This window comes from Phaseolus vulgaris, chromosome 8 (genome assembly GCF_000499845.2).
Source record: "Phaseolus vulgaris cultivar G19833 chromosome 8, P. vulgaris v2.0, whole genome shotgun sequence".
Classification (NCBI taxonomy): domain Eukaryota; kingdom Viridiplantae; phylum Streptophyta; class Magnoliopsida; order Fabales; family Fabaceae; genus Phaseolus; species Phaseolus vulgaris.
Genome location: NC_023752.2, coordinates 12694558 through 12706157, shown reverse-complemented (window position 1 = coordinate 12706157; position 11600 = coordinate 12694558). Strand labels below are relative to the sequence as shown.

The window sequence follows — 11600 nt, the reverse complement described above, 5'->3', positions numbered from 1 at the left end:
CAAAATAATATAGTTAGAGAAGAAGAATGATTTAATTAGAAATAAAAATTAATAATAAATTGGATGGTTGATAAGTATGAAGCGTGGTGAATGGGGAAATTAAGCGCGTCATCGACCCTTGAAGAAGTTGTTCGCTAATGATAAAATGCATGCATTGCAGCATTAAAGTATGTAGTGTTGGTGGTTTCCTATTTAAAGGAGGGAAAGCAAATCCTTGATGAGAGGAAGATGAAGATGAAGAGTGTCACACTATTTTTCCTCTTTTTCCTTTTATTCGAAGCCCTTTGCTGTGGAGGATGTTTGAAGGAAGAGAGACAAGCACTTTTGGCCCTAAATTCCCGTGTCGGCACTGCTTTCTATTCCTTTTGGGAACTCCACACCGATTGCTGTGAATGGGAAGGAGTGCAGTGCAACTCCTCCACAGGGAGGGTGGCTCAACTCCAACTGTGGGATTCAATCCAACAACAATATATTAATTACTCCGATTTTTCTGGCTTCAAAGATTTGAAGAACCTCTACTTGTTAGATGGTAATATAGTTGGTTGTGTGGGAGGTGAAGGTATGAATGAGTAAAAGTAGATTGGTCTTTACTAACTTAAAAGTACGAATGTGTGTGTAATGTTGTACCGCATACTCACTATTTTACATACTTTTCAGGCTTGCCAAATCTGGAGCTCCTTTACATCAGTCATAACAGACTGAATACTGCTGCCAGCATTGTATCTTGTTTGGATGGCCTTCCATCTCTTAAGTCTCTTCAGTTAGTTGATAACGGGTTCAATGCATCTTCATTCCACGGTGAGACTACCTATTTGTCTATCTTATTCTAATAAATCACAATAATGATATTTTTTATTTTTATGTAGTTCTTATAATTTTTTAATAATATTTTTTTCACATTTGTTGGTTTCTTTCACGTTATATTGAATACATGTACATGTATAAGTTTTCGAACCTCTGTCATCAATGCTGCCTAATCTGGAAGTCCTTGACATAAGTGAGAATATTTTAACCAATCACATCTTGTCATCCCTTGAGGGATTTACATCTTTAAAGGAACTGTATTTGCAAGAGACTGGATTGGACTCGGATGTTCACATTAAAGGTATAGGAGGTAACTTTTCCATTTCATTAATAAAGATGAGCAGTGGGTTTTTACTTGTTAATTAATGGAGGATATATTCCTTGCAGCTTTATGCTCAAAATTGAGGAATCTTGAGCTCCTTGACTTGTCAGGCAACAACTTAAACCACACTGATATTGGGTCTGCTCTTAGTGGACTCTCATCCCTCAAGTCCTTATATTTAGTAAACAGTGGATTGACTTGGAGATCAATTTTAAGTGTGTTTTCTACATCAGAAATCTTCATTGTTTGCTTTTTATTAGAAAATATATCTAACTATCTATAATCGGAATATTGTACGATTAGATATTTCAAAATTGAGTTATTTGGAGACCCTTAACTTAATGGGAAATCACTTGAATGAGTCTAAGAGGGGCATAAAAGGTTAGTTGTTATTGATAATTGAATAGTATTTTATTTAAAATAGATATGAATTCATTCCAATATACATGCTCCTTATTCTTATTATTATTATAGTGACTACTAATAATTAAGTTGTGCTTTTCAATTTTGTTTATCAGAGATATATAGATTTAAATGGCCAACCAATTTACAAGAGTTGTGGCTGAGTCAAAACAGCTTGAGTGACCAATTTCTTTCATCTCTCAGCGGCCTTTCACACCTTGATTTAAGTCACAATCTACTACAAGGACTAGAAGGAGCCTTAAATATAAGCGGTAACTATATTTATCCATTATTTTAGGAAATTTATTTTCTCCTTTTCAATGTATAATAATATTTTAGAATTAACATTTAATTATTCATTTTGTTTGCATAATTGTACACATTTTATCTTATATTTCATATACTTTAAAATTACTCATTTTAATCTTACAAATATCACTTTAATAATTTTTAATCCGTATACATACATTTAAATTCAATTTTTAAAAATGTTTTTTAATTTTAAAAAAATAAAAACAATGTACTATTTCTCTTAAAATAAATTTAATAAGTCAACTTTATGAGGTGGAGTTAGGCTTAAAGTCCACTTCTTAATATGGTATCATAGTCATTTCAAGTCTATCCTAACAAGTGTTTGTTGGGCTTATCAGGCTACCCGTTATCAGACCTTTATCAGACCACCCATATTATATTGTCCCACGCACAACATGAGGGGTGTGTTGGAGATTTCACATCAACTAGAGATTAGAGTCTTTCATAGTATATAAGTGAGTCAAACCTCACCTCATAAACCGATTTATGAGGTTGATTTAGGCTTAAAGTTCACTTCTTAATAAATTAATATTAGTTATTTCATTTCATAATTAATAAATATATCATAAATATACTAAAAACGTAAGTCCTAATTTGTTCCAAGAGAACTCTGATTCAAAAACAAAATACATCATTGTGAACCTAGACCTAGCAAAGATTAACCTGATCGATTTAGATCTCACATACAAGACTGAAATGTGCCTAATGCAAACAATACTAAGAAAGAGAGATTTGAGATTTGGGATCTGAGAGGCAAATCTTAGTCTAAAATAAAATCTAATTGAATAAGATTATTGTAATCTCTATTATGTTCTATAAGGTGGATTTTAATTAAAAAAAAGTTGAATAATTGGATTAAAAATCTAGAGGAAAGATAAAAAGAATGTGAGAAAAAATGTTCAAAGAGATGATGAAGTTAACAAATTTATATATTTAACATAATTAGAATTTTAATCTTTATTTTTTTTAAACCATCTCTACTAAAAAATCTTACAATCAATATATAAAATAATTACTCTTATTTATTAAGTTAATACAATGCCAATTTAAAAAAATCTATTTAATCAATCAAGTAATAAAATATCATGGCTAATTTGATTTTTAAGATAATTAATATTTGAAAAGTCCATAAATTTCAACACATAACCATTTGTATTATAAAATAAAGTATTGCACTCTTATAGTATTAATTGATAGTATATATTATAAAAACATATTTATCGATGAAAAAAAATAATTCAAATAAATTCAAATTATGGATAGATTTTAAAAATATAGTCCAAAATTCAAAATTTAAAAGATAAATAATCCAAATATAATACGATTCTATTAAGTGAATAAATAAGTATTATAAATATTCTTTTTAGTAGTTTTTTTAATAAAAGTTTTCTTGTTATGCATCACTATGCAATTTGACATCTTGGTTGACATCTCGGTTGACACCTCAAGTAACAACAATCATCTGCCATCACATAAAAAAATTATTATTAAAAAAAAATACAAAAAAGAAATATGAGGGGACTAGACCAAAATTCATATGTTAACAAAAACGATACATAGGTAGACTATACCTATTCATAAAGAATTCTAAGAACATACTAGATAGAAGCATACTATACCAATGAAATGATTCTCTATGAATAAATCCTAAATTAGCCAACTTATCAGCACACACATTCCCTTCACGAAAAATATGAGTAACCCTAAACCTAATTTTCTCACAGTAATTAAGACAAGTATTTCATCGATCACAAAGCATCCACAAAACATTAGTCCTAGTAGTAAACGCAACACAAATCAAGACAGAATCACATTCAAGTCATACATTAGTAAGTCCCATCTTTTGAGTTTCCTCTATAACATGTATAACTCCATAAAACTTATCAACCATAGCAGTCTGAACTTCACGAAACGCAGAGAAAGCACTAATAATGATGGAGATCAAGCTCAAGAGGACATGGAGGCCAATCAACAAGATCAAGAAGAGGTAGAGGCACAAATGGAGGACGCCCATGGAGGTCAAAGCCCACCTCAAAGGATTACAAGAAGCATGTTCAAAGCTTTAGGAGCTAGGGGACATTTATTTTCTCTTTTTGTAATTTCTTTAGTTGAAGGTGCTTAGAGGGAAACATTAGAAACCTCTTTTGTTATAGCATCTTTTAGTCTTTAGTTAGGAGTCTTGGGGGGGGGGGTGTTAGTAGATAGGTGTAGGATTAGAAAAGGAGGTGCCAAAGTGAAGGAAGAGGTCACACCTTCCTCATGCTTTGTTTTAGGCGCAAATTCTAGAAGCTTTTTGGGAGGGAGTTTTTTGAATTTGTGTAGCTTACATTTCAGCACCTTAGGCTATAAATAGAGGTGCTCTCTTTGTATTTTTCAGATTTGAATTTATCTAAAGAAACTATACTCAAAATTGGAGTGAGCATTAGAGAGCTTTTGAGCCTTCTTCTCTAGTCTTATCTTGAAGGACCATGGTTTCCTCAAGTGGCGGCTTGCACACTCATCTAGGAGCATCCATACTTTTAGTGGCGTGATCATCCAACCATTCTTCCATCTTCATTAGCATTCTCTTCTCCTTCCTTTCTTCTCTTGTTAATTTCCTTGTCTTAGCTTGTTTTCTAGTTGTTTTGGTTCGGCAATTTCAGCTTGTTTTGTGTAGCTATGGTTCATTTGTGTTCTTGGCTGTTTTTCATCTTTTCTTCTTCAATTCCAGCAATTTGATTCGGTTCCTTACTGTTTTGTGTTGATTAATTAGTGTTTTTGCCTTTCATCCATCTCTTTTGGTTCAATTTGACAATATGTGGAACATCCAAATGAGTTTGGGATTTGGTACTAGTTTTTGGTGAGTTCTTGTCTTAGAACAATGATCCAACTCTAAGAAAAGTGCCTCAATAATGTCCAGCTCAAGGTGATTCCTAAGAATGTCAAGAATCATTCTCTATATGGCTAGTGGAATCACATCAAATAAACTCCCCCATACTCTCACGGAAAATACCTCCACAAGTAGCAAGACCATGATATCCCCTAACACCCCATCAGTGTTAATTTTAACCCAACCTCGTGAAGGGAACTCCCATCTAACAGGAAGAGGACGAAGAACTTTACTAGTACGAGTATTTATACCAAAAAACTTAATCACGCTGAAATCCAACATATCATTTTTCATTGAAGCTTTAGACGAATTTCCCATTAGACAAGTTAAATCTTTAATTACCGAAATAGCCCTATAAACATCAATTTATCCTGAAATCTAGCATAATTTCTCATACGCCATATCATCCAAATAGAAAAGGTTATCACAAAAAGCTTAATCAATTTAACCAAAGGACTACTATCACTCTTAATAAAAGAAAGAAGATCATCCTTATTAGAGAAATGAGAAGTAAGAAAAACCTGTCGAACCCAACTTCAAATATGCAAAGCATTAGAACATTCAAAAAATAAATGTTGAATAGATTCCTCGTGCTTTTAACAAAGCGTACACATAGAACATATATGCAAACCCTTATTCTGAATATGATGATCTGTAGGAAGCCGCCCTTGAAAAACTTTCCAGATTACTAGAGTTTTGGAAGGCGGAATAGATGAAGACCAAATGAATTTACCCTAACCACAGGGAACTCTTTGTTCCAAGAAAAAAGTCCTAGCCGATTTAAGAGTGAAACGACCAGACTCATCTAGAATCCAATTAGGAATATATTTTTCCTCCCTAACCACGATATGATTAAAAAATGAGGCATCTGTTGTAAAGACAAGGAAGTATTCCAATCACAACCTGTCCAGAACTGAGAGAGTGTATTCAGAATGCTAGCACCATCAGATAACCCTGCAATATTTACTAAAGAAGTAGTAGAACACCATTTATCATTCCAAAAGTTAATAAAAGTACATGTACCAACATTCCAAGAAGTATAATCAAGTATAGTAGAATAAAATTGCTTAATTTCAGGCCAAAGAGATGAGGATCTATAAACCATTCTAAACTCGTATTTTGATTTAAGAACCCTGGCTTTTAGGAGAAAAGACCAAGGCATGTTGCTATAAGCAAAGTTCCAAGCAAGCTTAAGAAAATATGCATTATTTTCATGAAGAAGATTAATAATCTTCAAACCTCCATTCTCAAGAGGAGAAAAAATCGTATCTCAATTCACGGTAACTATGCCTTTTTTCATAATATTACCAGTCTAAATAAAATTTTGACACCACTGCTCAACTTTCTTAAGTGAAACAGGTCATTTATACATATTAAAGCTATAAGCTAGAAATCCAGTAATCACTGTATTGACCAACTAAATTCGACTCATCATGCTAAGAGATTTACCTTTTCAAGATGCTAGCTTCAATTTGACTTTATCGGGCAAAGGTTGAAGAAATCGATACTTTGGAGCACCAACAAAGATAGGCACTCCTAAATAATCGAAAGGCAAACAACCATGACTATAAGAAAGAATACATTGAATTTTGGTGACACATCTTGCAGAATTATCCATGGTAAAAAAACTACTCTTAGAATTATTAACATATTGACCGGAAAAATCACCATATGTTTTAAGAAAAATACTCAAATTTCCAAGAAACTTATTATCCCCTCTACAGAAAACCAATATGTCATCAGCATATAAAATATGGGAGGGAGTGAGATAACCTTGCGGACTAGCCATATGTAGAATTTTCTTATCATTCACAAGCTTAGAGATACCTCTACTAAGAACTTCCCCTGCAAGATAGAAAAGTAAAGGAGACATGATCACCTTGTCTGACACCTCTACTGCAAGGAAAAAAACACACCAAACTGTCATTTATTCTGATAGAAACATAGTTGAACGGAGAATTGTTCTAATCCAACCGACAAACGAAGGGTGAAAACCAAAGCGTGTCAAAACTAATAATAAGAACTTCCAACTCAGTGTGTCAAAGGCTTTATGAATATAAACTTTGTAAGCCACATTACCTCCTCTAACCTTTTTAGAAAGCATGGTAATAGCTTCAGAAGCAATATCAATGCAATCTTGAATCTGTCTACCATGCACAAACCCATATTCATTAGGAGAAATGATTCTAGCAGCCACAAGTGCATGCCTATCCGCCAGTATCTTGGAAATAATCTTAAATTTGAAATTAGCAACAACAATTGGTTGTAATCTTTAATGGAGTGAGCACCTTGAATATTAGGAATAAGAGATACCACATTATTGTTCATTCTAGGAAGAACCCAGTTTTTCTTAAAAAACTATTGAACAACATTGCAAACATTTGTCCCAATAATTTCCCAGCAAGAATGATAGAAAACACCAGCAAAACCATCAGGACCAGGAGCACTATTACCATTAAGATTAAAAACAACATTCTCGATTTCCAAAAAATCAGGACATTTAATCAACATCATATTCTCCTAAGAGGAAACTACCTCGGGAATATAAGTACCAATAAAATCCTCCATATTACTTGTATCCAGAACATTAGAAATAGACTCAACATAAAGAATTTTATAAAAGTCCAAATTATGATCATCAATGAGTTTAGGATCTTGAATAACCTCATTATCAATCCGTGGATGATTAATCCCACTAAAATTATTTCTCCTCTTAACCACAACATGGAAAAAAGTAGCATTTCAATCCCTATCTTTAAATCATAACATCTTAACCCTTTCTTTTCAAAACAAATATTGACAGTGAAGAGCATGATCAAGCTTTTCCTTAGCAATCTTTTCTTCATAGATAAGCCCATCAATATCAGACAAACTAGTAGTCTCTAAGTTTTGTTGAATACCAAGGAGGAAACCCTGCTTAAGAAGAACTGCATTGTGAACATTACTAAAAGAATTATTATTCTAGTCTTGGAGCTCAATTTTCAACCTTTTGGCAAAATAAACATAGGACAACCAACAACCTTATTAGCCCAAGAATCATGAAAAGCTTCATACATGAAGTGTCCTGAAGCCACATAGAAAAGAAACGAAAATTGTTAACCTTCCTTAAAGAATTACTAGCAAGACTAGTAAGAATAACATAATGACCAGAACAATTTTTAACAAGAACATGATAAGTACAAGAACCTCATTCATCTAGACAAACTCCATTACATAAAGCCCTATCCAGTCTTCTATGAATTATATGCAACCCTCTCCTTCCATTACACCAAGTATAACAAGATCCAGTAAAAGGCATATAAGAAAGATCATTAGTATTAATCCAATCAAGGAATTCATTACAAGAAACCTGATTAGGCGCCACCACCCTTTATAGTCATCCGCCGAGAGCACAACATTAAAATCTCCCAGAATACACTAAGGTCTTATGAAGAAACTAAGATCCCTCCACAAAAACCGTCTAACCAAGTATGTGTTAGGATCATACCTGCACAGCTAAAGCATTTATTATGCAGAAGACAAGTTACAAAAATAAATTGATCATTGACCAAGAAATTTTGGACAAGATTAGAAATCGACAAACACAAATGAGGAGAGGTTTTCACTAAATGCATATTAACATATTTGAAAAGGATATCGAAAGCATCAGTGTACGACATCATAGGTTCAACAAGAAAAATGAGGAGAGGCAACATCTAAAAACTACTAATAATAACTGGATGTATCATGCAGGGAAAGAAGAATTCGCATGGCCATCTAATCTGCAATTCCTTGGACTAAGTGGAAATAGTTTCAATAACGAGGTTTTTTCTTCTCTAAGTGGGATTCGACATCTCAAATTTCTTTATATAAGAAGAAACCAATTGAAAGGATCTTTGGATATTAGTGGTTAGTACTAAAATTATCATCTTTTTTTTCTTCAGCATGGCAATCCTTTGTATGTATTTGTATATATCTGTAAAATACTGTTACACTCTGTACAATGGTATATTCAATCAAACCTTTCTCTATCCCTGCGTAGGATTATCATCAAGCAATTTGGAAATTCTTGATTTCAGTCAGAATGATATCACCAATTTTGTTGTAAACCAAGGTATACGTGCAATTGATATTTCATACACTTCATGTTTAATTTCTCAGATTGGCCTGGGCTTAAGATGCTGAAGGAATTATCCATAAGCTATAATGAATTCAAGGGGCCACTTCAACCATATTTTGCTAACTTCTCATCCCTTAGGAAGTTGGATCTTTCTAATAATAACTTTACTGGTAATATTGGTTCTAGCCTTGCAAGTCTTACATCCCTAGAATATCTAGCTTTTGATGGAAACCAATTTGAAGTCCCTATTTCATTCACACCATTTTTTAATCATTCAAACCTTAAGTTCATCTATGGCAATGGGAACAAAGTCATACTGGATTCACACTCTTCTATGAAAAAATGGGTTCCAAAATTTCAATTGCAAGTACTCAGTTTGTCTTCAACGACTGAGTCCCATTCTCTCCCTATTCCAAGCTTCCTTCATTACCAATACAATTTGACTTATCTGGATATCACTGGATGCAAACTAGAGGGAGAGTTTCCAAAATGGTTGTTGGAAAACAACACAAAAATGACATACCTTGTTCTTAAAAATTGTTCCTTCACTCAGTTCCAGCTGCCATCTTATCCCCATCTCCACCTTGCAGAAATGAATGTATCCGACAATGCAATATCAGGTCAAATCACGAGGTACACTATCAGTTCATTTTTTCCAAATTTGGAAAATTTAGATATGTCTGAAAATGCAATCAATGGTTCAATTCCTCGTGAATTTGGCCGAATGACATTACTGCAAAAATTGGATCTCTCAAATAATCATTTGTCAGGACAAATTCCACATGAGCTAAGCAACATGAGCTCTTTACAAACATTGGATCTCTCAAATAATCATTTGTCAGGAGAAGTTCCACATGAGCTAAGCAATATGAGCTCTTTACAAACATTGGATCTCTCAAATAATCATTTGTCAGGAGAAATTCCATATGAGCTAAGCAACATGAGCTCTTTACAAACATTGGATCTTTACCAAATGTGCAAGAGAGAGCAAATCTCACTTCAAAGAGGAGAACTGACACTTACGTAGCGAGTATCCTTGCTTACATGTCTGAAATTGACTTATCCCACAATAAACTTAAGGGCAATATCCCATCTGAGCTTGGAAACTTGACAAGAATTCATTCATTGAACTTGTCGCATAATTTTTTGACGGGGAAAATTCCAACTACATTCTCCAAGTTGCATCAAACAGAGAGTTTGGATCTTTCATTTAATAAGCTGAGTGGGGAAATTCCAACACAATTAAGTGAATTAACCTTTCTTTCTTCATTCAATGTATCTTACAATAACTTGTCTGGTGCAATTGAGAGAAAGGAACAATTTCTGACATTTGAAGAGAGCTGTTTCATTGGTAATCCATTACTTTGCGGACCTCCACTGGCAAGAAGTTGCAATCCTGCGCCTGATGTTCTTCCAAATGACTCAGACATTGGTAGTTGGGTGGACATGTTAGTTTTTTGTGTGACCTTTGCCGTGTCCTACACATCATTTTTGTTGGTGACTGCAGCGGCTTTGTACATTAATCCTTACTGGAGGCAGTTATCCTTTTACTATGCAGAACTGGTGAGCCTGAATTGTTTCTACTTTATCAAGGACAGTTTGTGCAAGTTATGTAAAATTGGAAATGCGTAACATCATATTACCCTGTGTGTCTAAAACATCACTATCTTGTGTGTTAGCTCTAAGTGTGATGCAATAGTTAATTAGTTATGTATACGTTGTATGAAAATCCTATGTACTGAGGAAGACTAGTTTGTGCAATAAAAGTCTTTTTTAGGCACGTCATTATAGCACAGATACTCCGATAAGAGGTAGCTGGTATCGTGCAATGAGAAAACTTATTTAAGGAGAGTTTTGAAACAAAAATTGAGTTTGACAAGCGTGAAATGGCAACTCATATGTATCCTCTGGTGCAACAAGGAATTCAGAATCACATAATACTGTAAAAAATGCTTGTTGGTTAAATACCATGTTATTAAATTGTTCAGCTTGTTAATATTTTATATTTTTATTTATGAAGCATGAGCTTTCAACCTTAATTAGCAGTTTCTAACTCTTCTCGAGTGATTATTTGGATACCACTATCCATCTCAATTGTTAAATTAGAAGTGGGATTCAATCAAATTGAACTTGGAGTAAACAATGTGGCTTAACCAACTTAGTATCAGAACATGGAATGAGTCCAGGTCCTTGGGTTATAACTTTGATCCTGAAGTCATCAAATTAATCTTAATGAGCATAAGAAAGGTAGTTTTCGTGTATGTTTGTGCCATGTGAGCATAAGAAGTCATCAAATTAATCTCTTGGGCGAACTATTAACAAGCAAAAAGCTCAAAACTAGGTTGTATAGAAAGATCCCAACTAGGAACTATATCCAAATCGAAAGTCTAAGTTCCTTTGACAAAGTTCTATGGGGCAAGTTTTCTGTATAGGTGTCCCACTGACATGAACCTCCCTTAAGTTAACTCTGAAACATTAAAGACTCAAATTCCACGAGGATGCTCCTGCAACAGCTCTTAAACAAGTCATGAAGTTTACAAATGAACCGTTCTTCTACCAAAAATCAAATTGTTAACGATAATATGCTTACCTGAGCAAATGAAAAGCAATCAGGAAAAGCTTTTCATAAAAGGTGATTCTACCAAAATGTACTCTTCAAGGCTTAGTCTCAAACATGAGATTGTTCTGAATTTAATGGTAGATAGAAAGTCCTACCCTATATTATCCAAGGCACCAATAACAAACTAAGATTAATGCTTAATGCCATTTTAACAGAAAATTCTTGAGTAAAT

At 33.6% G+C, this 11600-nt stretch overlaps 2 protein-coding genes across 2 annotated transcripts; both read left to right on the top strand.

Moving 5' to 3' along the window:
- The first annotated feature begins 212 nt into the window (after positions 1-212).
- On the top strand, positions 213-1409 carry LOC137824592 (cuscuta receptor 1-like). Its single transcript, XM_068630256.1, has 4 exons — positions 213-559; positions 658-798; positions 947-1105; positions 1192-1409. The coding sequence occupies exons 1-4, from the start codon at positions 229-231 to the stop codon at positions 1407-1409; spliced, it is 849 nt and encodes a 282-aa protein (XP_068486357.1). The 5' UTR covers positions 213-228.
- A 6908-nt stretch (positions 1410-8317) lies between these two features.
- On the top strand, positions 8318-10543 carry LOC137824591 (cuscuta receptor 1-like). Its single transcript, XM_068630255.1, has 4 exons — positions 8318-8597; positions 8731-8802; positions 8850-9717; positions 9762-10543. Exons 1-4 carry the CDS (start codon positions 8318-8320, stop codon positions 10438-10440), a joined length of 1899 nt encoding a protein of 632 aa, XP_068486356.1. The 3' UTR covers positions 10441-10543.
- The last annotated feature ends 1057 nt before the right edge of the window (positions 10544-11600 follow it).

Excerpts from the sequence above, each read along its gene's own strand:
- LOC137824592 (XM_068630256.1), top strand. The coding sequence starts at position 229 with ATGAAGATGAAGAGTGTCACACTATTTTTCCTCTTTTTCCTTTTATTC. Across the intron at positions 560-657 it reads TGGTTGTGTGGGAGGTGAAG|GCTTGCCAAATCTGGAGCTC; the intron begins GTATGAATGAGT and ends CATACTTTTCAG. Across the intron at positions 1,106-1,191 it reads CTCGGATGTTCACATTAAAG|CTTTATGCTCAAAATTGAGG; the intron begins GTATAGGAGGTA and ends TATTCCTTGCAG.
- LOC137824591 (XM_068630255.1), top strand. The coding sequence starts at position 8,318 with ATGCATATTAACATATTTGAAAAGGATATCGAAAGCATCAGTGTACGA. Across the intron at positions 8,598-8,730 it reads AGGATCTTTGGATATTAGTG|GATTATCATCAAGCAATTTG; the intron begins GTTAGTACTAAA and ends ATCCCTGCGTAG. Across the intron at positions 8,803-8,849 it reads CAATTTTGTTGTAAACCAAG|ATTGGCCTGGGCTTAAGATG; the intron begins GTATACGTGCAA and ends TTAATTTCTCAG.